The sequence below is a fragment of the Furipterus horrens genome, unplaced genomic scaffold (genome assembly GCF_987537825.1).
Source record: "Furipterus horrens unplaced genomic scaffold, mFurHor1.1.pri manual_scaffold_10, whole genome shotgun sequence".
Taxonomy (NCBI): domain Eukaryota; kingdom Metazoa; phylum Chordata; class Mammalia; order Chiroptera; family Furipteridae; genus Furipterus; species Furipterus horrens.
This window is the reverse complement of record NW_028327180.1, coordinates 37,564,203-37,588,550: the sequence shown is the minus strand read 5'-3', so window position 1 is coordinate 37,588,550 and position 24,348 is coordinate 37,564,203. Positions and strand designations below refer to the sequence as shown.

The 24,348-nt window shown below is 55.6% G+C and overlaps 2 protein-coding genes across 3 annotated transcripts; both read left to right on the top strand.

Annotated features, from left to right (window-relative positions):
* Nucleotides 1-47: 47 nt before the first annotated feature.
* Nucleotides 48-11,376, top strand: MBD3 (methyl-CpG binding domain protein 3). 2 transcript variants are annotated; one of them, XM_090289185.1, is made up of 6 exons: nt 48-233; nt 5,291-5,450; nt 6,043-6,180; nt 7,996-8,086; nt 8,469-8,646; nt 10,449-11,376. In XM_090289185.1, the coding sequence occupies exons 1-6, from the start codon at nt 124-126 to the stop codon at nt 10,642-10,644; spliced, it is 873 nt and encodes a 290-aa protein (XP_090145311.1). In that variant the 5' UTR covers nt 48-123; the 3' UTR covers nt 10,645-11,376. The 2 variants fall into 2 exon arrangements, with proteins under 2 accessions (XP_090145311.1, XP_090145312.1); XM_090289186.1 differs by having other exon boundaries at nt 50-137.
* Nucleotides 11,377-16,086: 4,710 nt separating this feature from the next.
* Nucleotides 16,087-24,095, top strand: MEX3D (mex-3 RNA binding family member D). The gene is made up of 2 exons (XM_090289184.1): nt 16,087-16,681; nt 22,054-24,095. Exons 1-2 carry the CDS (start codon nt 16,087-16,089, stop codon nt 23,445-23,447), a joined length of 1,989 nt encoding a protein of 662 aa, XP_090145310.1. The 3' UTR covers nt 23,448-24,095.
* The last annotated feature ends 253 nt before the right edge of the window (nt 24,096-24,348 follow it).

Below are 24,348 nucleotides of genomic sequence, written 5' to 3'. Positions count from 1 at the left end.
GGCCTGCGGGCCGGAACAGCCACGGTAAGTGGCGGCGGCGGCGGCGGAGGCAGCTGAGGCGGCGGCGGAGACTGGGGGTCCGGGCGGCGGCGGCGGCGGCGGCGGGCCGAGGAGCCGGGCGCGATGGAGCGGAAGAGGTGGGAGTGCCCAGCGCTCCCGCAGGGCTGGGAGAGGGAAGAAGTGCCCAGAAGGTCGGGGCTGTCGGCCGGCCACAGGGATGTCTTTTACTATAGGTGAATGAACGTGCCGGCCGGGCAGGGCCCCAACGAGCGCCTCCCAGCAGCCTCTGCGGCAGCCTGGGCACCCCGACCGGGGCCGCGGCCTGGGCCCCGCGCGTGCGTCCTGCGTGCGTGCGTACCGGCGCGCGAGAGCCTGGCCCAGTGCGCGTGCGTGAGCGAGCGCGACGGGTTACCCCCGCCCCCCGACTGCTCACTGTCTTCCTAGTGCGCGTGCGCCCTATCTCGGACGCATGGCGTACGGATGGGCCCCGGGTAGTTGAGCCGCGGCCTTTCTCCGGCAGCTGTGGCAACCCTGCCGGCGGGCCGAGGACCACGCGGCTCAGGCCAGCGTCGCTGGGAGGCCGAGATGGGAGCTGGGCTAGGTTTTCTCTGGTGGGCCGGGAGGGCATACCTGGGAATGCAGGTTCCCGGGCACTTCCCCGTGTGACCGGACCCTCGGGCCGCGTGTTTTTGAAGGGCCGCCCTTTTCCATTTTGGTACTTGTTCCGAGAGCGCCACCCCCCGTTGGTCGTGTCCCTCCAGTAGAGACGCGGGATATGAGACCTTGTGAACCCCACACACAAAAAACTTCGTCTCTGTGTTTTCGTTATTGGTAGTCTGAGGCTTTCAGAGTTACCCTCCCCCAAATTGGAAGGAGGGGCTGCCCTTGGTCCGGGAGAAGTGGCTGAATTGGCCCGAACCCCCTCCGTGGAACAAAGAATTAGTGGGAGGCTCGGAGCCTGACCCCAGACAGTGGGCCACCTGCTACTTGCTTTCTTCACTCTGTTTTTCTCTGACTGGTAGAAGATGCTTTTGTTTCTGAGCCAGCTTTGACGGCTTCATACCCTTTGCTTCACGTCCCTGGTGAAAGAGCTGGCAGGACACCAGCCTCGTGTTGAATGCCAGCGGGTGCTGGGGGGGGTGGGTATGCAGCCAGGTCGTGGGCCCAGAAACTGGCTGGGTGAGGTCCAGAAGCAGCAGAACCGACGACACTCCATCCTCCAGCACTCAGGTCCCTCGTTGACCTTTGCTAACCCAGATTTGGGAGGAGGGAAGTAAGCAGAAAAGGGATAGTGCCTGGTCCAAGACAAGCCTAGGTTCTGGTTTCCAAAAAGTTCAGTACACCGATGGGGAGATAAACTATGGGCCTCCAAATGTGTACAGGAGTTGGTTGGACTTAACTTACTCATTGACATAGTGGCATTGCAAACAACGTTCCTCAGGGACAAGCATTCCCGTTTGCCACCACCTACTGTGACATCACTCACAAGCTCTTCAGAAAACCTAAATCCTTTTAGTAGTGTCCTCGGTTAGTAGGGAGGCCTCAAGCTAGAAACTTCGTGCCTCATTTAATTTCAGACATGCTTGTGTGCTTGCTTGCTTGCTTTTAGATCCAAGGGCTAAAGTAGGTGTCTGCCTCTAGTTCTTTGTAAATTTAACAAACGTATCTGCAGCATCTGCTGGATGTCTGGCACTTCTGAGTCTTGGCCATTCAGCTGGGAGTAAGACCACAGCCCCCAATCCTAGGTGACAGCTGAGGCACCAGCCCTCACCCTGTTACTCCTAGGTTTCAGATGGTGACATGCTTAGAAGTGTATTAGGGGCGCCTGACGGGCTGGGGCAGTTTAGGAAGGGTGTCTCTGAGGAAGTCTCACACAGCTGAGCCCTAATGGGAAGCCAGGAAGAGCAGTCCAGGTAGTGGGAGCTGCAGGGGCCTGAGTATAGTCCCCAGGAGGCTGAAAGCAGTCTGCAGCTTAGGATTTGAACCAAGGCCAGTGTAGCTGGAGCACCCTCTTGTTCCCACCTGCCTGGGAGCCTGTCAAGGCCTCAGCTGCGTGGGACCCCATTCTGAGGATCCACCTCCAAGCATGGGGGTCTAGAGGTGGGGAAAAGCTCTAAAGTGAGGCTGGACAGATGGGACTTCAGGTTTCCTGTGTCTGTACTGATGAAGTGAGGGCCTGAGATGGGTGAGGATTCGGTAGAGGGTCCATCTCCATTCCTAGGTCTCTGGCCTGAGTAACCCACCAGATACCCACCAGGTGTCCCCCTTTCTCCTAGTAGTGGGAGGTTTAGGTGGATGTGATGTGGAACTGTGGTGTTTTCCTGAAATGTGGATTCCTGGCCTCACCATCCTCTGGAGACCCCTGCTGAACCAGGTGACCAGGCAGGAGCACAAAGAGACTTTCCTGATTCTCTTAATGCAGTGGGGAACTAATAAGTCAGACAGATCTGGCCCTGGGTTCTAGCCCTGCCCCTAGGGACATGCAGGCCTTGAATTCTTGGTTTCCTCTTTCAGAAAGTGGGAGGCAGCAAGTGTGTTCTCAGAACTGCATTGCAGGAGAGGTGAAGTGACCCTACAGACCTTCCCTCAGGGCTTACCCACCCACTCCTCCATCTTGATGATCTGCCCAAGCTTCACTCCCAGAGCCTGCTGAGACTGGGGGGTGGGGGGTAGAGCATCTGTGAAAACAGCGGTGCTTCTTGACATTTTCTATGTAGGCAGGAAATTGAGGACTTGGGGGAAGTTAGTACCCTGACCTAACAATTCTTTAGGGTGTATAACATAGGATTTTCCTGAAAGATCTCATTTTAAAAGTAGAAATAGACTCAGGAAAAGCAGAACAGCAGCCCTGTCTACAGATGAAAAGCAGAGGTACAGGGAAGGACCAGGGCTGAGGCAATTATCTGTCCTCTTGCATCTCTTCGGGCCTCCAGGCTCCACAACCAGCCATGCTCCCCAGTAGGGCTGCCTCCAGAGAAGGGCCATGGTGCTCATTTGTTTTCTCATTCACTAAATATCAGGATGTCTTCCATGTCAGTACATAACCGCAAAACCTGTTCTGAAAATTGAGATACAATTTCACATTCCATATAATTCACCCTTTAAATAACTTAGTTTGGCTGTTTTTAGTACATTTCACAACATTGTGCAACCATCACCACTGTAGTTCCAGAACATTCTCATTAATAAAGCCCTGTGCCTATTAATGGCACTCCCATTCCCTCCCTGAGCTCCTGGCACTTTTTTTTTCTTTTAACAGCTTTATTGATAGAGTGCACATACCACACAAGTCACCCATTTAAAGTGTATGATTGAGTTGTTTTTGGCATATTTACAGATATACGTAGCCATCACTACAGTCAACTTGAGGACATTTTCATTCCCCCAAACGAATCCCAGATCCTTAACTATCACTGCCCTATGACCGCATCCCCTAGCCATAAGCAACTGCTAATTTGCGTTCTATCTTTCTCCATTCTCATTTTTTTCTTTTTTCTAATTCCCACCTGAGGATATGCTTTTGCTGATTTTAGAGAGGAAGGGGGAGAGAGAAATTCATCGGTTGTTTCCTGTACATGCCCTGAACGGGGGTCAAACTTCAACCTAGGTATGGTGCCCTGACTGGAAATCAAGCCTGCAACCTTTTGGTGCACAGGATGGCACTCCAACCAACGGAGCTACCTAGCCAGGACCACTCTCATTCATTTTTAGAGACAGAACAGCAGCAGGTGGCAGTACTGGAGGCAAATGTTTGTGAGTGTTTCACAGGGTCCCTTCCCTCTTTGCCTTTCCACTGCCCTCAGTGTTCACATCAGCCAATATAGAGCATAATAGAAAAATTGGTATTCCAGAAGATTCTTAGCAGCCTCAGAACCTGAGGGAGTCAGGGCACTCTGTCCTGGGGCACCCTGTCCTAGGGCATGTGGCCAGGCCAAGGAAAATAGCACAGTTTTCACCAAAGACTTCCTGGTAAGAGGTGCCAGCAGGGCTGACTGAGCTGAGTGGGCCACTATAGAAGTGTGTTTCCTTCTGGCTGTATAGGTTCCACCCTGCCCGCCATTGTTTCTCGTCTGTTATGTGCTGAGACATCTGTAGCAAGACTGGTGGGGGCAGGCATGCACTTGCTCAGATTAGGGACTCGTCCATAGGTTTTCCCATGGCCATCAGCAGTTAGCCTTCCATCTTCCCCATCCCCTGGCATCCACCAGTTTACTTCTTTGTAGATTTGCCTGCTGGACATTTCACATGAATGGAATCACACACACACTGTGTGGCCTTATGTGTCTGGCTTCTCCCATGAGCATCGTGTGTTCATGGGCCATCCACATTGTAGTAAGTGTCAGTGCTTTGCTCCTTTTCATGGCTGAATACTATTCCAGTGTATGGGTGGGTCATGTTGTGTTTATTTGTTAATTAGCTGGGAGACATCTGGATTGTTTCCACTTATGCCTATTGTGAATTGTGCTGCTGTGAATATTTAAGTGTAAGTTTTTGCATGGACGTATGTTTTCATTTCTCAGGGAGATAGCTGGGGGTGGAATTTCTGTCTTTGACGAGCTACCTGACTGTTTCCAAAGTGACTGCCCGAGTTTTCTGTTACTGTGTGCTGGGTCCTCGCTGGTCATTTCCAGCATGGTTGTATTGAGTGCACTGCACGGTGGCCTTATGTGTTCTAGTTGCTGAGCAGGATGCAGAGCTTCACAGCTAGGTCCTCATGGCTCCTACTTTCCAGCTTTCCCAGCAGGTCATGCCTGAGCAGTTGTTGGGGTTCCTGGCCCTATATCTTAACATGGAGACCCTAGTCCCCAATGCCATTGTCACCAGAAGGAAACTGCTGTTAGGGCTTGTCCCTCAAATACCTGCTATCATTGATTCTTTTCTCAAAAACACAGCCTACTTTTTTAAAAAAAGATTTTTATTTCTATTTAGAGAGAGGACAAGGGAGGGAGAAAGAGGGAAAGAAAAACCTCAATGTGTGGCTGCCTCTCGCATGCCCCCCACCTGGCCTGCAACCCAGGCATGTGCCCTGCTTGGGAATCAAACCAGTGACCCTTCAGTTCGTAGGCTGGTACTCAGTCCACTGAGCCACACCAGCCAGAGCACAACTTACTTCTGTTTCTGGAATGTATGTTCTGGAAATGGCAACCAGGTTCCCAGGGCTAGGCCCCGTCCTTCTCTAGGTCCAGGCATTCATCCCTGCTCTCGGCTTTGGTGTCTCCTGTGGGCTCGGTGTTGGGGGTACGGGGCAGTCCAGTGCATCCTGCGGCCGCTGACCCCCCTCTGTCCGCAGCCCGAGTGGGAAGAAGTTCCGCAGCAAGCCGCAGTTGGCACGGTACCTGGGTGGCTCCATGGACCTGGGAGCCTTTGACTTCCGGACGGGCAAGATGCTAATGAGCAAGATGAACAAGAGTCGGCAGCGGGTGCGCTATGACTCCTCTAACCAGGTCAAGGTGAGCTGCCCTGCCCAACTCCACTTGGTCACAGTGGAGTTAGGGGTAACCACTTCAGACCCACAGGGTGGGATGGAGAAGAGAGTTGATTCTGTAATTGAGTTTATTTTTCCTGGTGTTGAAGATGTAATGATTTGCTGAGGGGAGTTTGGAGGCCACAGAAAGCAGAAAGAAGATAAGAAATTGTTTGTCATTCTACCCCTTGAGGTCCCAGCTGCTTCTGGTGCCTATTGCACTTTCCCTCCCAGCACAGTGTCTTCAACAGCTGGTGGTCTACATGGGTGCTCAGTGACACTGTGTGTCCCCTAGTCTCTGATGGAGGCATGTTCAGAGGAACTTTGACCCCTGTCTTTACCTTGGCCATAGAACAGCTGACCAGGGTGCCTCCAGGCCAGTGCTTTATAGAGAACAAGGCACAGGAGGCAGCAATGGGGCTAGTGTGTGTCCAGAGCCCCAGTGAGGGCAGCAGATAGGCAGGGCCTGGGCTTGGCATCACCTCTGGGTCCCTGGATGCCATGGAGTGTGCTAGTGACTGATGGACATAGGAGTCAGGCTCCTGGGAGTCTGGGTGCCAGCATGCCTGTCTCCACAGGGCAAACCTGACCTGAACACGGCCCTCCCTGTCAGGCAGACAGCATCCATCTTCAAGCAGCCAGTCACCAAGATCACCAACCACCCCAGCAACAAGGTGAAGAGTGACCCTCAGAAGGCCGTGGAACAGCCCCGACAGGTGAGAGCAAACCCCTTACACACACACCTGGGCCAGGTTAGGCCCAGTCCTGAACCCTCAGTTCTCTCTGAGCTCAGTCTATTCTTTTGTATTTATTTTTTAAACAGACTTAATTCACTTTACTTTTCTTGTATAAAATTATGTGGTGGACACAGCTGGTAACTGGGTCCTCTGCACAGAAACTCTGATGTGGGTCTTTACAAGATGGTCAGTGAATTCCTGATAGGGAGACTTGGTGAACACAGTCTCTATACACAGGTCAGGGGTGAGATAGTTGGAGGGCTTAGAGATGGCATTAAAAGTGGCCTTGGCAAAGTTGCCCAGGGTGGCAGTGCTGCCCCTGGCCAAGGTGTAGCAACCATCAATACCAGCCATCATCAGCCGCTTTTTGAGCATATGGGCTGAGATGATGCTAGTGCCCCTGGCATCAGCAATGAGGCACACCAGCACAGAGCCACAGCAGCCAGTCACCTGCAAGGGATGGTGTGGGGCTTGTTCCCCCAGTAGCCTTGCTGCACAGGGACAATAGATAGCTTTGTCAAGATGATGGCCCCATAGATGGCCGTGACTACTTCCTTTGAGCACTTAACACCCAGCCTAGCATGTCCATCGCAGTCCCCAATGGCAACAGATGCCTTGAACTGGATCCTCTGGCCAGCCCGTCTCTTTTTCATGCGTGTAATCTTCAAAACTTCATCCTTGAGGGATGCCCCCAGAAAAAGTCAGTGATCTCAGATTCCTTGATGGGCAGGGAGAAGAGATAGATCTCCAGGGATTTGATCTTCATGTCCTTGACCAGGAGGCCCAGTTTGGTGACAGGGATCTACTCCTTGTTCTCGGCTTTGCCTCCACCAGCAAGCTCCGTTGCCTCAGCCCCGACCCTGACTCCAGCTATAACTTCGGCCCAGGATGCTTCTGCCAAATCCTCCACGGAAGCCTCCACAGCCTCCCATTCTAGGGTCCCCAGTACCTCCAGGCCCTCCCACAGCACTACCATCATCTGTCCTTTGCTGTCTCCTTGGAGAAGAAGCTCAGTCCACTCTTTATTTTATTTTGTTTTTTTAAGACTTTATTTTTAGAAAGGGGAAGAGAGGGTGAAAGAGAGGGAGAGAAGCTCAATGCGTGTTTGCCTCTCACATGCCCCCAACTGGGGACCTGGCCCACAACCCAGGCATGTGCCCTGACTGGGATTCAAACCAGCAACCCTTTGGTTCACAGGCCAGCGCTCAAGCCACTCAGCCACACCAGCCAGGACTCGGTCCACTCTTTAGAGCCTACATCTATGCGTTTCTTAGTCCAAGTACCAGTCAGGAACAGTCACCCCAGAACCTAGTTCTGTGGGAGCAAAGCCCCACCTTGGCCCTGCCCACCACAAAGAGCTTCTGAGACACTTCTTGAATAGGTGGTTAAGTTTTGTTGGGGTTCTTTTAAATAAGATCATATACATACCACTTTATAACCTGCTTTTCAAAAACCTAGAATTACCTGTGTTTTCATTCGTATTTGCAAATAACCCACACTCTGTATAGTGGGGTGTGCAAGGGACGATCATCTTTTAGGGACCATATCCCATCAAGGAGGCCTGGATGTGGATGCTGCTGGGTCTAGAGCAGGAATATACCCTTCAGGCCATGGCACTCTCATTTCCCAAGCTGGGTGCCAGCAGCCCCAGCCAAGGTGGGGGTCAGAGGTCATGCTGAGACCACCGTACTGCATGTAGACAGGCTTCAGCCATTGCCTGGACTGCTGTGGTTCACCTGTGCGTGGGGGTGGCTGGCTGTCCCATTAGCCTCACATCTGTCTGTCCTGTAATAGCTCTTCTGGGAGAAGAAGTTGAGTGGCCTGAATGCCTTTGACATTGCAGAGGAGCTTGTGAAGACCATGGACCTCCCCAAGGGCCTGCAAGGTAACCCAGTCTCTGGAGTGGGTGGGGTTTAGGAGGGGAGCCAGGCCTGCGGTAGGGAGGATGGCCCCTCCAATCTTCAGCTTTGGACCAGAGGGGCATCACCTGGTTCCTGGTCCTGGAGAGACAGCTACCTAGAACAGAACACAGTTGGGGGTGGGAGAGGGGACCAGCAGGAGGCATTTGTCCTGGGGGTTCCTAGAAACACTCAGGGTATGATTTTGCTCTTGCATCATAAACACAACCACCTGTCCTGAGCATGTAGCGCTCCTTTTCTGAAGTGAGAGCAATTGCCTGCCAATAAGGGGGTGTTTGGGCACAACATCCAAGACTGAAGGACAAAGGTCAGTGCCTGGTGGTGATTGCCCTTCCTGCGCCCCTGCAGGCGTGGGACCTGGCTGCACAGATGAAACCCTGCTCTCGGCCATTGCCAGTGCCCTGCACACTAGCACCATGCCCATCACTGGGCAGCTCTCGGCTGCTGTGGAAAAGAACCCTGGGGTTTGGCTCAACACGGCCCAGCCTCTCTGCAAGGCCTTCATGGTGACCGACGAGGACATCAGGTAGCTGCCCTCCCACCCCACCCTTTCCGTGGCTCATGGCAGGTGTGTCTTCAAACCGTCAGGGGTATGAGGCCTTTGAGGGTCCTGCTGAGGGGTGGGATACTGGCAGTGACACAGAGGAGGAGGCTCTAGAAAGTAGCAGGACCTGGGCACGTGACAAGAACAGGAAGTACTGTACTAGGTGAGAGGTAAGGATAGACACATCCTATGGCTTAAGTGCTGGGCCTCAACTGGTGTTGCCCAGGTGCAGGCAGACTCCAGGCAGGAGGTGCCCATTTGCTGGACCTTCTGGGAAAGCCTGGTAAAGAGGCAGTTTGAACTGGCACCAGGCAGGAAACATCTACAAGTGCTGAAAGGATAAACACTCATCCTTTAAATTTTAAAATGTCAGTGCACAGCTGAGGTCAAAAGAAGTTAGGAACTCTTAACACCCCACAAAGGGACTAGAACCAGAGCAGGCATGGCCTGAGTGATGTATGGGGTGGGGTTGTGAGTGTGAGCGCTTTGTGTCTCAGAAATTGGGGGTTCACAGCTTCGTGGGTATAAGAGAGAAGCCTCTGTGCCCCATGCAAGGTGACGACATGGGACGAAAATATCACAACACCATCCCCAAATCTCCCATGCCAGAGTCTGCCCAAGGGAAAGGGCAGGAGAGGGAATTGGAAGTATAAGAGAAGAGCCCTGGCTGGTGTGGCTCAGTAGATTTAAAGCCGGCCTGCGAACTGAAAGGTCACCAGTTTGATTCCCAGTGAGGGCACACGGCTGGGTTGTGGGCCAGGTCCCTAGGCGAGGAATGTATGAGAGGCAACCAATGTTTCTCTTGCACATCGATGTTTCTCTCGCACATCGATGTTTCTCTCTCTCTTTTCCGATCTCTATAAAAATAAATAAAAATAAAATCTATTTTTAAAAAAAGTATAAGAAAAGAACACAACTGCCCAAAAAGATTAGAAGGATTTTTAAGCTAAGCAGAACTACAAATAGAAGTTACTAAAATGAAGAACTCAGGTCACAGGTTAGGCAGTGGATTTGGCCCTGTCTGGAGAGGAGATGAGTAGCCAGTAGTGCAGAGAAGGCAGAGTGGGAAAGAAAGGATTCCCTCCACACAGGACGGACTGGGCCAACATTTACCAGACCTGGCAACAGACACAAACATTGGATTCGTGTTACAGCAAAGATGCAGAACTTGAGTCAAGGGGAGGATCTTAAAAGCCACAGGGAGGGGAGCAGATGGGCAAGAAGACCAGACGATAGCCATTTTCTTTGCCACAGTAACAGAAGCCAAAGGACAAAGCCTTTCCCTACCTAGAGTTCTCTATCTGCCAACCTGCAAGGGTGGACTGGATACTCAGTGGTCCCTTTTTCTCTTTGACAATCCCACCAAAGTGGTAGTAAAAGAGCTCACACTTGTGCACTAGACCAGAAGCAGACAGGTGACCACCCATTCTGGGAAGGGGAGAGCTGCCAAGCAGACCAAACTGATCGGGATAGTGCCTGCCAGGGGGTAGGGAGAAAGAGTGGTGGCAGAAGGGAGTGAGGAGGCCAGTGGAACAGGAGTCAAGTGTCTGTCAGAGCCCACAGCGCCAGGGCTCGGCCCTCACAGAGGTGGAATGCACCAACTGGAAGGCTGAGTCAGAGCTGCTTGTTTGAGAAGGGAGTGTGAGCCATGGGCCACAGCTGGAGGACCCTCAGGCCTCAAAATGACTGGCTTGCATATGTCTGCTCGACCCACTCTTCTGGCCTCGCACCCTAGTAGTCCTGGAGACAGGGATGTGTCCTTCCAGTGCTCCGTGTGTCCCCAGGAAGCAGGAGGAGCTGGTGCAGCAAGTCCGAAAGCGACTGGAGGAGGCGTTGATGGCTGACATGCTGGCCCATGTGGAGGAGTTGGCCCGGGATGGTGAGGCACCACTGGACAAGCCAGGGGCTGAAGATGAGGTGGAGGATGAGGAAGATGAGGAGGAGGAGCCTGACCAAGACCAGGAAATGGAGCATGTATAGAGCGGGTGCGGGTGGACCCCCCGGCCACAGCATGCACTTGGGTAGTGACCACATGGGGGAAAGATGGGTCCAAGAGTCCTTGGGACCTGTTCCAAGCTAGGTGCCTGCTGTGCTGGGAGAATTCCTCTCTCCCTGGAGGAGCCCAGGGTGGTCTGGCCCTCCCTATCTTTCCAGAGGCCCTGCCTGAGTCCCGCTTGCCTGGGGCACCTAGAGAGTCCCGCTTGCCTTGTTGGGACCAGGTTTTGGGGGGAAGTGGCTCCCCTTGCTTTCCAGGCATGTCCACTCCCCCAGGCCACTGGGGCACCTGGGGTTCATGGCTGCACAGTGAACCCCCATGTTTGCTCTTCATTGAAGGGCCAGGCTTCTGGAAGTGCTGGTCGCTCCTGGGCCCCGCCTGCAGGGGCCTGCCTCTTTGGGTCATGGCTCCTGGATGCTGCTGGGCCTCTGGACTCAAGTGTTGCTGCCCTGAGCTTCTTGGACAGGACAGCTGCCCCTGGGCAGCCCGCACAGTTCCCATGGGGTCAGAGAAAGGTTCTCAAAACAGCCTTGCCTCCCTATCTTGAGTGTGAGGGACAATCCTCCGGGCCAGCCTGTCAGCCCTCCCAGAAGGGGTTGCAGGGCAGTTCCCTGAGTACCTACCCAGCCGGGAAAAGCCATGACACTTGGAACGTGTCCAAAAACAAGCGGCACAACCCAGATGTTTTCCTTCAATAAATCGGTGGTACAAACGAGGCTGAATATCCCGTAACTGCTTTACCTTTAGTGTTTACTACACGTGGATGTAAAATCTGGACTTCACATCTGAAAACCTCATCTTCAGCCTGGCAGGCCCTGCATTAGGGTCAGCTGCCAGTAACGGAGGACTCTGGGAGCACAGTAGGGCTGACCTACATGCCTCAGTTTCCCCCTGTATAACAGGGACAGTTAATGCCCAGCACGCTGGGCTGTGGGCTCTCATGTGGCCTGGCTGGAGCTGCCACTGGGGCCCAGGCTCCTGTGTTCCCATACTGAGGTATGTTTCATGGCCAAACATTTCCAAGGGCCACAATCAGAACAGTGGCCTCTGGGGAGCATTGGGGGCAGAGGTCATTAGAATCCTTTTACTTCACCTATCCCCTGAAGCCCTGGTACCTTGGGAGAGGGGTGCCACCTTGTGCCTGCTCTATGCTAACCAGAGGCCTATGACTGTCAGCAAAGACTGGTTGCTGAGTTTGGTCAGACACCGTGGTCAGTCCAGGCTACCTGTGAGCATGTGGGGCAGGGGTGAGGGGTGACATGGGAGCCCCTCAGAACTGTAGAAGGTGGCTGCCAGCTCAGTCTTCCAAGGATGCTGGTACAGTTGAACTGATCACATCCTTTCAAGTCAAGTTGAAGCACAAATCCTGAGAACCATGAAGGTTGCCTGAGAATGTGGTGGGCTCCGCCCTGGGTAGGATCTGGTACCAGGAAGGCCAGAGCCTCCTGATGGGGAAAGCCTCCCTGGGCTTGGAGTACTGGCTCCTGTGAGGACTTGAGGTTCCTGGGCCAAGTCCTGCTCTGTCCCTTAGAGGGTCTGGGTGGAGGGGCTGCAGGAAGACTGTTGTGGGTGACATACAACTGAATAAAGCCATCTTGGGCAAGCATATTTGGGTCCTGCATTCAATCTGAAGAGCAGTGTTTGTGTCTGAGTAATGTGGGCTTTGCCTTGGCTCCCCAGGCCTGCATCCCATGCTTATCATTAGGATGGGCTGGTCAGTCCCAAGGGAGGGCAGATTTCCCTATGGCTCCAAGAGGGCCCCTAAGGTGCAGGCCTTTTGAAGTGACAGGTCCCAGCACTGTTAGCATAGGGTGTGGAGACTTCCAGAAGATTTGGGACTTCTGTACCTACTGGATGGAGTCCCCAAGACTCCTTTGGAGCACCTGGAGCTCCCAGTGTTTATGTTGGTGGGGCGGGGGTGGGGGGGTTGCTCTCCAGGGCTGGGCACACAGACACAAGGCTGAGCCAGGCTTCAGACACCTGAACTGGCCCTGCTTCCCCCAGGCCAGCACTAACAGGTCAGGTGGCCTTTGCTAGCTTCTCTCCTAACCTAAAGGCTGGTGCAAGGGGCTAGGAAAACCCTGCCCAGTCCCTCAGGTCCTCTGTCCCCATACCACAACCGGTGGCCTGGACCCCCTTCCTCTCCGCCACTACATGGAGTCTGTTCACCTGTCTCCCCTGCCCTCCCACTCTCTGAGTGGCCCCTCTGCATGCATTATCTTTATTCTGCAGCCACCAGAACTCGCTCCAGCTTCCAGAGGGAAAACTGAGGCTCAGGTTAGCAACTTGCCCAGGGGCACCATTTGGAAAAGGACTAGGCCTGCCAGAGAACTTGGGTCTTCACAACTCTAGCACTTTGCAGCTGACCATTCCCTACCTCTGACCACTGAGAGGCCCTGAGCAGTCACTGACTTCAGAACCTCAGAGGGTAGGATATGGGCCTGGATCCTGGCACCTCAGTGGTTCATGAGAATGGAATGCTCCAGCCCCGCCATGGGGCCCCCATGAGAGCCTGTTCTGACACTGAGCCACCTTTCTAAGCTTGGAGGTCCCTCCTGAATTCTTGCTTCTCCCTTGTGAGACCCCCAGAGGCAAGGATGCCGGGGTTTCTGAGCCACCTCCCCATCTCTGCCATGTGCCTGGTTGCCCCTAGCCCAAGGCAGGCAGAGGAGGTTTCTGAACCATGCTGCGCCCTTGCCACTCTTTCAGATGCCTCCTCACTTGTGTGAGCCTCCTATGGCTGCTGGAACATACCACCATAAACTTTGTGACTTAAACCACACACATTTATTCTCCAATAGTTCTGGGGTCAGGGGTCTGACATGGGCTTCTCAGGGATAAACCCAAGTGTGGGCAAGGCTGGTCCTTCCAGAGGTTCTAGTGGAGACTCGTTTCCCACCTCCTAAAAACGCTACATCTTGGCTCTTGGCCCCTTCCTCCATCTTTACAGCCAGCAGTGTAGCCTCTTCCATTTTTGACTCTGACTCTCCTGTGTGTCTTGTAAGGACCCTGTGATGACACCGGGCCTCCCAGGAGAATCCAGGGTCACCCCCATCTCAGGGCCCTTGACTTAATTCCATCTGCAAAGTCCCTTTGCCAAGTGAGGCAACATGTCTGCAAATCCCATGGATTACGGTTGAGTGTCTTCGTGGGGGAGGGGGAGCACTATTCAGCCCACCACAAAGGACATACGCTCCTCAACTTCTGTTACGGGAAAAAGTTAGTTCTTCTTACCAACACAGTAAAGAATTACAGATCAGCAAGTCTATTAGCGTGGAAGCAAAGTTTATTAGTGATACATTCTCATGGAAGAGAATGGGCCCTGCCGAGGTGGGGGTGAAAGGCATAGGCTTGGGCAGCAAAAAGCAAAAGCATCAGGTCCTTTGTCCTGAGGACTTCCATAGTTGTGGGATGTGTTGAGGGAGTTACATATTGATTGGTGGGTAAAGGTGGTGCCAGCTTCCACTGGGGGAACATGACTACCCCAAACAAAGGTATGTGTGGGGGCCTATTAGCCCAGAATTCTGTCTTGCTCCAGACCACATTTGGTCATCTTGTAAAACAGGTAAATGACAGGAGGCAGTTAATTGAAGTTGAGGCAGTTACCTGAAGTTATCTATGGGCTCTTTCTGTAAGCATTAGGGACTTGCTCATAAAACAGATAGTGACCAGAGGCAGGCAATTAACCAGTTTTATGTGCTGCTGCTTTGGGCACTGTGGACCCTTTCTTCCCCCTTCTAGGCCTTGGGATGAACACACAGTTTTAAAGGCTTTCTTTCCCAGATAGTGAAAATGATGCATACAGAACTTCAAGGACTCCCCTCCTGTGCTAGCATGGTGTTTCTTGTGATGCGAACACCTGGCAGATTCTGACTGCAGTTATTGGGTGAGATGTCTCCCTCCTCCCTGCCTTGGTTTACTATCTATCCTACCTAACACTTCCCTTTTCTCTGCCCCACCTTAGAGCCTGGACACTATTCCTACCCTCTTGAGTCTGAGCTCCTGGGATTAGATGATATCCAACTTCCTCCTATCACTCACTCAAATATGCATTTATAGCAGGGCCAGCTCAGATCTGGTGCCCCCAAGAGAAGAACTTGGGTTCAAAGATGTGGCCTGAGTTAGGGAAGACATTTTAGGGTGTGGAAGGGTCAGACACAGGGACCCAGGCAGGAGAGTGAGGGCTTTAATTTGGGATGGGTACCTACCAGGGAAGACAGCAGGTGGAGAGAAGTGACTGGAGATGGACGGTCCAGCGCTGGACAGCTTTGGCTGAGAACTACATGGAGGTGGGGGAGAACAGAGGAGGGGCTAGTGCATGGCAAAAGGGATCAGGTTGCTCCCTCTCTCACTTGGAAAGCTCATGCAATTGTCCTGAGGTTCCACAGCCAACCAGGGACCTAGGAAGGATTCCCTTGAAGACGTGGGCAGGTGACCTCATGGCGTCCATCCTACTCCTAACCCATTTGTCATGAGAAATCCCATGGGAAAACCGGAGTGCTCCTTCATTCCAAAGCAGCAAGGCAGCTGGAAGAAGGACCGCGGGGACAGGGTGACTTTGGAACTGGGCACGCTGCGCAGCTCTGGAAGCCCACAGGACTGGCTGCCAGGTACCCGAGAAGAGGATCTTTACCTCCGAGGGCTCTGGCCGGTGGAAACCAACCCAAGCCGGGAAGCACCGCCCATGTGGCTCAATCTCAGGCTCCCGCACATTCTGTCCTGGAGGATGTGGGTGCCCATGACCTCCCCAAGGGCTCATGGGCGCCAGGTACGTGCAGGAACAGGGGACCGGAGTCCGAAGGCCGGCAGGGGCTCTGAGGAGCATTGTGGGAGGGACCCCGGCCCTGGGGCAGGGATAGGAACGAAGTGCCTTTGGACACAGAGAGGTCCGTGGTAAGGGAAAGGCGGACGATCCCCGGGAACCGCGTGCACCTACCTGCAGCCACGCCCGCACCTGCAAGCGCACTGGACTCACCCGAGCGCCCGCTGCACGGGTGGCCAGCGCCCATGTGACCGCGCCCCGCCCCGCCCCGCGCGTGCGCCCTGATCGGCGCCCCATTGTTGGCCGCGCGCGCGTCATGGGGGCGGGGTCGGGGCGGGCGGGCGGCTGGAGGGAGGGTGGCGGGAGGGCGGGAGGGAAGGAGCGTCCGTGCAGCCGCCGCCGACGCCGCCGAGAGCCTCGCCGTCACCGCCGCCGCCGCCGCTGCCGCCGCTGCCTAAGAGCAAGCAGAGTCGCGCCGCCCGGCGCGTCTCCCTCGGCCCAGAGCAGCCCCGCGCCGCCGCGCCCCCGCCGCTCCCGCCCCGCCGCTGGATGCCGGCGGCCGGCGGCCGAGCTCTCAGAGGCGGAGGGCGGCGGCGCGGGCGGCGGCGGCGGCGCGGGCGGCCGGCGGCCCAGAGGCGGAGGCGCGGACCCGAGCGCTAGCGCCATGTCCGGGTCCATCGGCCAGCCCGACGGCGGTGCAGGCGCAGGCAGCGGCGGGCTCGGGGCGGCCGGCGGGGACCCCAGCCCGGGTTCCCCGCCGCCGCCTGCGCCCGAGGCCACCGAGGAGGCCGCTCCCGCGCCCCGGCCTCCACCCGAGCCCGACGACGCGGCCACCGCGCTGCGCCTGGCGCTGAACCAGCTCTCGGTGCTGGGGCTCGGGGGCACGGGGGACCAGGACGAGGAGGGGGCTGCCACTGGCGGCGGGGATGGCGCGTCTGCGGCTCGGGACGCAGACGGTGGGGCTGCAGCGGAGCCTACGCCCCTCGACGGGCCCGAGGTGGGCGCGCCCGTGGTGACCGTGGCCCCCGGCCCGCTGCCGCTGTTGGAGCCCAACGTGAGCCCCCCGCCGCCGCCGCCGTCCCGGCCGTCACCGCCCGATGTGTTCGCGGGCTTCGCGCCCCACCCCGCAGCCCTGGGCCCCCCGACGCTGCTGGCTGAGCAGATGAGCGTGATTGGCAGCCGCAAGAAGAGCGTGAATATGACCGAATGCGTGCCCGTACCCAGCTCCGAGCACGTCGCCGAGATTGTGGGTCGCCAGGGTAAGTGGCTGCCGTCGGGGTCGCAGCCCCAGGGGTCCCTGCGCTGCTGCTTCGGGGACAGGGCCGCACCAGTCCAGCCTGCGGCCGCACCCCAGACTCAGGCCACGCCTCGCTTGGGCTCTGGCCTCAGTGGCCGCCTGTGCCTGCGCCTTTGTCCTGCCTTAAGCCGCGAGAGAAAGTTGGGCGCAGCCCGCGCTCCGGGCCAGCTGCTGCCTTTGTCTAAGCGTCTCCATTCCGGAAGGTCCCCTGTGTGCAGCACCGCTGCCCAGGCCCTGGGCTTTGCCATCCTGGGGACCAACGGCCCAGCTGGGTGGTGGGCACTCCACAACCAAAACAGGCATGGGACGGGCCAACTCGAGTTGAGGGGGCTGGGGGACGCCCAGGCAGTATCATGACGGAAGTTGGTCTGTACAAAGAGAGCACATCACGATTTGCCAGACTGGGGACCCTGCTGGTAGTGGGGGACAGAGCAGGATGAGAGAAGGTCCCACCCTGCTTTCAGCCTGAGTCAGGAATTTTGGGGCATATGGAAGGATCAGTTGTAAAAGCGGCTCCTGGGGTCCAACCCTATGGCTGTGGCTTGGCATGCGGGTGGGCAACTGGCCCCAGTTTGTGGGGGTCCCCTCAGTGGCACTGCTGGAGCGTCCCTGTGGCCACCCCATTGTTCTCTTTGTTAGAGAGCCAGGCTGAGATTTGCAGTGTGACATCAGGCTGGCCGCCGCTCATTGGCCCTGGAGCTGTGGGGCGGGCAGAGGGTGGTGGGCAGTGCCCACATACCCACCCACCCTGTTAGTTGCCTGCCCATTGCCTCAACTTTCTCCTGCCTTCCTGCCCACACCTCTGTCCTCCTGCTGGCCTCCTGTGGTCAGCCGGGTTCTAGAACTTGGGGTGGGGCCTGGGCGGGGTTTTAGGTGGGGCCAAAGCACACTCTGGCTGGGGTGGGTCCTAGCCTCTGGGCCCTCGGAAAAGAGTCAGAGAAGAGTGGGGGAGGTGGCCTGACCTGTCACCTTCACCGCCACCATAAGCAGAAGGCAACAGGGATGCTCTGGATATAGTTCTCTGCTAGTTCTGGGTGGGTGGGGCAGCTTGGGCAGCAAGGCCTCTGGGCATTCATTTGTCCTTTCTGCATGTGGACTAAAGGTGGGCCAGGTATGGTGCTGAGCCCTGGGCCTCTCCATCAGGAGTGAGAGTGAGGAAGGATGACAGTTACTCTCCAAGCCCTGCTGGCTCCTCCAGGGGCAGGCATGGCTAAACTCAAGTAAGACAGTCCCCCTTCACCACTTTGTTGCCACTTTCCTGTGTAGGCCCCCCACTTCCCTGCCCCTGACCCTCATAGCTACACTGGGACACATAACAAGGTAGTTGCCATATATTGAGTGTCCAGAAGCCTGCGGGTGGGCAAGCATGGATACCAATGCATGGGGGCTATTTGCCCAAAATAACTAGGCTGATCTGTTGTGCAGTGGAGCATGAGGGCACGTTCTATATCAATATGTGTGTTCTGACACCTGAGGGTCCTTTCAGAGAGGCCTCATTATCTTGCCTTATGGGTGGTTATGGGAATTAGGCAGAGGGCATGCGAACCTGTAGCCTCAGGCTGAGTAGTGTGGAGGAGTGAGCCTGGAGCCCCAGGCTTCCCCTGACCTCTTGGGTGTGCATTTATTTGGTACCTGGTTGTTGTGTGCCAGCCTGTATTCTTGTTGGTTGTGGACAGCAAAGCATACTCTAGGTGATACGATGAATCTTCCAGGCTGGGGTGGCCCTGTGACCCTGAGTAAATGAAAGCCCCTCTCTGTAATGGGGGGACAGCACCTCCTTTGGGGATTTTGTGTGCATTCTTAAGGCTGGCACCCAATAGCCACCCCAGAAGTAGGGTGCAGGATGTCTGGGAAGGAGGGTGGATGCCAGGACAGCTGCATTGCCTCTGCTCCAGTCTCATCTGTGGCTCCCATCCTCTCCCACTAGGTTCTCAAGGGCACCCTGGAAGACTGCCCCAGCTTTGCCCCTTTCCCTTCTCCCATTACGTACCCCACTCTCCACTCTGTGGGCCCCTGGACACCAAGCCTGCCCTTATTGCTCAGGCTCTCCCCAGTGCAGGGGGCACAGCCTGCCCTTAATTATTCATTCTTTTCTGTCAAATCCCAGGTCCAGGGCTGCCCCTCCCCAAGAAGTCACAAGAGGAAGAGGCTGCCAGAGGCAGGGCAGGGCTGGGATTTGAGCCCTGTTCTCATTGGCTCTGCCCGCCCTACAGGGAACAGCGGTGGGCTGTGAGGGGGGTGGCTGAGGTGGCACCATTCTACAGACAAGAAAAGTAGGGACTTGAAAGGATGTGGAATGTGCCACTCCCTCTAGCCAGTTAGCACAGGCCATCTGGGAAGCTGGTGCACACTGGCCGTGGGAGTGACCTTGGGCCCATGCCCTTCCCCTTGCCATTCATGCCCTGCACCCAGGACAAGTCTGTGACCAGTGCTGAACCTGGTCATGCTGGGTCTTCAGCACCATGCATGGCACAGTGCCTGCAGCACCGTCAGGAATGAGTGAATGATGCTGAAGGCAGGGCTTGAACTGGAAGCCCCTGGGTCTCCTCCATCTCTGCTTTTGTCACGTCAAGGATGGTGGCCTGGGACTGTCCCTTGTTGTCTGCTCTTCTCTGCCCCTGGGCCTGGCCCAAACCTGCAGGAATCAGGTGCTCTTTCTAGTGGCCAGGGACACTGCTGGGGTGTTGGGGTCCATGCCTTGCTGTTCCTGTCTATCCATCAATGGGGTGTAGAAAGAAAGGGGTACCCATGCCTGGGTTGAGGGCTTTTTATGTTAGTAAGTGCAGATCTTCCCTGTGGGGAGCTTTCCATGTCCCTATGTCTCAGAAAAGCCAGCTTCTCCCTAGAACAACCTACTGTGATGTGGCCCACCCAGGACCGCAGCCCATTTTGGCCCTGCTTGTTCATGAGAACTTGTCCTAGCCCTGTCCTGCTTCCAGAGCTCTGACCCCACTGTTCCCTTTGCTGGAGCACTCCCCTGCCTGCATCTTCCTTCCCCTCAGAGTCTTGAGGTTTTGTTGATAGGTGTAACCTGTGGTCACCTGTGGGGGCTGGTTCTGAGTGCCCAGCACATGGGTGTGGTCAGGACCCCAGAATGGGGTCATATGAGGGATCAGAGGCAACCCTCATCTACTAGGCTTTCCTGGAGGCCCTCAGCCTCCCTACTTCGAGGGGAGGGTCTGGCTGTAGTGGAGTGGGGGTTGTTAGGGCCTGAGGCTATTACCACATTCCCAAGCACACCTGGCTCTCTTGAGTTGGCATCCTGGGGGCAATGCCCAGGAATCTGCATTACAGCCTGTGCCCACCTATCAGTGGTGGCCTCCAGGTTTCCCCAGGCATGGGACTTAGCCCCTTGTCACCACTCACTCTTGCCGCACTATGTCATCCCCACTGGGACAAAGGTCTCTGACCAGGTCACTCTTGGATCCCTGATTTCCTGGACTGGGCAATCCCACCCTCCCAAGCTCTGCCCCCTCTCAGAATCTTGACATGGGTTGGGTTTGGGGGCCAACAGATGTCACAGGTGAAGTGCAAGTCAGTAAATTGGGCTCCTCCTGGCCACTAAGAGCTCCACCCAGGGCCACCCAAGGGGAAGCTTTAAGTATCACAGCATGGCCAGCTCCATATGCTTGGGAAGGCCCACTTCTTCATCTATGTAAAGGATCAGTGGCAGGAAAGGGGGCGACTGTGGCAGGAAGAGGGGTGTCTGTGGCTTGCATCTCCTACCCCAGCTTTGGTGAATCCTCCGCCCTTTCTCCAGGCCTCCTCGCTTCCCTCTCCTGCACTAAGTCTCTGTAAGAAGCAAACATTTCAGGGGCAGGGAGTCTGCCTGGAGCCACAACTCATAAGGTCCACCCTCCTCTTACAGATGAGGAAATTGAGGCATAGGAAGGTTTCCTCAAGGGCCCAGGCCAATCCCCAGTTTACCAGCCCTTACACACAGTCTCCTGGCCTCAGAGAGTTCGGAATGTCAGGTGTGGTCTCAGGAGAAACTCAGGAAGTGTGTTGTGGCCTGGCACAGTCATTGGGCTTCCCAGAGGAGGGGGCACCAGACTGCAATTTGATGCAGAGAAGGGAGAAGATGGGGTGAGGGGGGTGAGGACAATGTTTCAAGTGGAAATGGTTGTGTGGAGGGACAGCATGGCCAGGACAGGGGAAGTTTGCCGAGTATGGAGGGGACCATCACAGCAGGAGTGGAGGCAGCCACAGGTCAGGGGAGGTTTGGGGGGCCAGAGTGGGTTTAGAAGGTGCCATTGAGGTGACACAGCTGTGGGGGGGGGTGGCTAAGGAACCAGGAGGTGGGGGCCTGGAGATGGTAGGAAGGCGGCCTCTCCCTCGGAGATTTCTGCCCCCAATTTACCCTCCCTGTTTTTATTTAAAGTCCTGGGGGCGGGGGGAGGTGTATCAGGGTCCTGGGCAGACACCCCTATCAGAGACCCTGAACAACTGACCTCGTCCCTCTATAGGGTGGAACCCCCAACTCACCCCAGGCAGGATGGAGTCACAGTGTCATGTCCCCAAGTATCCCTGAGTATTTCTGAGACCAGGACCTTTGGAGGTGTCCTGAGTTTAGGTCCAGGAGTTTACATTGCACTGAGACTTCAACTTCCCTTGGGCTGAGAGTGTCACTTGGTCAGAAGAAAAGAGTTAGTGGCTACATAATCTGAGTCTCGGTTTTCCCACCTGTCAGATGGGGAATTGGTGCCAGAGGGTCTGCATTTGTGTCCTATGGCTGACATAGTGAACTGAATAGCTTGAAACAATAGAAATAAATTCTGTCACAATTCTGGAGGCTGGAAATCTGAAATCAAGGTGTTGGCAGGGCTGTACTCCCTCCAAAGGCTCTAGGGGACAGTCTGTCCTATGCTTTCTCTCCCAACTCCTGGTGGCTGCCAGCAGTGCTTGGTGTCCCTTGGGCTGTAGCCACATCACTACAACCCCTGCCTCTCTTGTCACGTGGCCGTTTCCTGTGTCCCTCCTCTTGCATTCTGGACCCACCCAACCCCGGTGTGACCTTATCCTAATTACATCTGTAGAGACACTATTTCCATATAAGAACCTTTTCTGATGTTCTGGGTGGACATGAGTTTTGGGTGACACTGTTCAACCCTCAACAGAGTCCTTTCCTTCTTTTTTCCAACCCCAGGGGCATCCAGGACCAGGGGGGAAACTGAGGTCTTGGGGTTGGATGTGGTGTGTCTGAAATTAAGTCTTGCAGGGATATAGCCCACAGATGGGGGATCCTAGCTGGGTGGCCCCTGAAGTTGCTGCTGGGGAAGGGCTGTCCCGGGGAGGGGTCCCATCCTCACCATGTTCCCCTCCCCCCATCTCCAGGGTGCAAGATCAAGGCTCTGCGTGCCAAGACGAACACATACATCAAGACCCCAGTACGCGGCGAGGAGCCTGTTTTCATTGTGACTGGCCGCCAGGAGGACGTGGAGATGGCCAAGCGTGAAATCCTGTCTGCTGCGGAGCACTTCTCCGTGATTCGTGCTACGCGCAGCAAGGCTGGTGGACTGCCTGGCACTGGGCAAGGCCCACCCAACCTGCCAGGACAGACCACCATCCAGGTGCGCGTGCCCTACCGCGTTGTGGGGCTGGTAGTGGGGCCCAAGGGTGCTACCATCAAGCGCATCCAGCAGCGGACACACACGTACATTGTGACGCCCGGACGCGACAAGGAGCCGGTATTCGCTGTGACAGGCATGCCTGAGAACGTAGACCGAGCCCGTGAGGAGATCGAGGCTCACATCACGCTGCGCACCGGTGCATTCACCGATGCCGGCCCCGACAGTGACTTCCATGCCAATGGCACGGACGTCTGCCTGGACCTGCTTGGGGCAGCTGCAGGCCTCTGGGCCAAGGCCCCCAACCCTGGGCGGAGGCCCCCCTTGCCCACCGCCAGCCTTCGTGGGGACAGTACCCTGGGTGCCCCAGGGGGCCCCGAGACCTTCTACCCAGGCAGCCGCGGGGGACCACCAGTGCCAGACACGGGCCCCGCCAGCCCCTATGGCGGCTCGGGCAATGGGGGCTTCACCTTTGGCGGGGATGGGCCAGGGGCCCCCACAGGGCCACCTGCCCCCGAGGACTGCGATTTCGGCTTTGACTTCCTGGCGCTGGACTTGACAGTGCCCACAGCAGCCACGATCTGGGCCCCCTTTGAGCGCACTGCACCCATGCCGACCTTCAGCAGCTGCTCTGCTGTCAATGGAGCCCCTGTGCCACCTGCCCCGGGTGTCCGGCGCAGCAGCGGGGCTGGTACCCCGCGACACTCCCCCACGCTGCCCGAACCTGGTGGCCTGGGCCTGGAGCTCCCACTGGCCCGCCGCGGCCCCCCCGACCCAGTGGGCCCTCTGCCCTGGCGGCCCCCACAGGGCTCCCTGTCATCTTTCTCAAGTAGCAGCAGCTTCTCCACGGCCACCTCACTGCCCAGCAGCTCCTCAGCCTCATCATGCTCCCCACTGGACTCCAGCACCTCCGAAAGCAGTCGCAAGCCCTCAGCCGCAGTGTCCTTGGGGTCTGCAGCGCCTCTGTCCTCCACCGCCCCTGGCCCAGCGCTGGTACGGGAGTGCGTGGTGTGTGCAGAGGGTGAGGTGATGGCTGCACTAGTGCCCTGCGGCCACAACCTCTTCTGCATGGATTGTGCTGTGCGCATCTGCGGCAAGAGCGAGCCTGAGTGCCCTGCCTGCCGTACGCCCGCCACCCAGGCCATTCATATCTTTTCCTAACGAGTCACCTCGCCGCTCTCGCGGCCACGGGGCCATCTGTAGGAGCCTGGAGTGGGCATGTGCTCTAGGCTGGGGTGGGGGAAGAGAGGGATGATGGGCAGGGTGGGTAGAGGGGCAGGCCAGGGGAGGAGGGGGCAGGGGGCAGTGTGGCCAGTGTTTACAGACAAGCTTTAACTCCAGTCCCAGGCATGGAGACAGCGACCCAGCAGCCCAGTGGCACCTCAGTTCTTAACAAATAACAGTATTGAGTAGACAGGTTAAAATAAACCAGAGAGAAAAGGTCTGTTGCACTTTTTATTTGAGACACACCCCCACCCCGGGGTGATCTTTTTAAGGAAAAAAAAAAAGATTTTTACAACAATCAGTTGTCCTTTTCTATGAAGTGGATTTCTGAACTGACAGTGTTGTTTTTGTGTGGTCTTAGCCTTTGCAGAAAGTTCCACCTTGAAGATGGCGACATTTTTACTCCCTTTTCACTCCCTTTTTGGGGCTTACCAGTCACCCTTTTGTAATTCAGCCTCACGAAGGCCAGAGGGTGGGGTTGGCGCAAGGGGCATCCCAACCAGAAATTTTTAACTTTTTTTATTTTTGATTATTAATCCCCTTCTGTGGTTTATGTTGTCCATTTTTAAAATATTTTAAATTGGTTTTTTTTTTAACTTTTACTTTTTACCTCTTGTGTATATGTAGCAAATTTATAGGGAAATATGTACTTTATGGAATAAATTTTAAGAACTAAAATATATTTTATTTTAAAGTAACGGACCTTTAATCTTATGCAGCTAAATTACTGATTATATATTTGCTGAGCTGACTTAAGGGTTCAGAAAATTGTATCAAGAGTTTTATTTTTTGACTCCAAAGCCTTCTTAATAAAGTCTTTTTATGACATGCGAGCCCT

Excerpts from the sequence above, each read along its gene's own strand:
- MBD3 (XM_090289185.1), top strand. The coding sequence starts at position 124 with ATGGAGCGGAAGAGGTGGGAGTGCCCAGCGCTCCCGCAGGGCTGGGAG. Across the intron at positions 5,451-6,042 it reads ACTCCTCTAACCAGGTCAAG|GGCAAACCTGACCTGAACAC; the intron begins GTGAGCTGCCCT and ends CTGTCTCCACAG. Across the intron at positions 8,087-8,468 it reads CCTCCCCAAGGGCCTGCAAG|GCGTGGGACCTGGCTGCACA; the intron begins GTAACCCAGTCT and ends GCGCCCCTGCAG.
- MEX3D (XM_090289184.1), top strand. The coding sequence starts at position 16,087 with ATGTCCGGGTCCATCGGCCAGCCCGACGGCGGTGCAGGCGCAGGCAGC. Across the intron at positions 16,682-22,053 it reads CGAGATTGTGGGTCGCCAGG|GGTGCAAGATCAAGGCTCTG; the intron begins GTAAGTGGCTGC and ends CCCCATCTCCAG.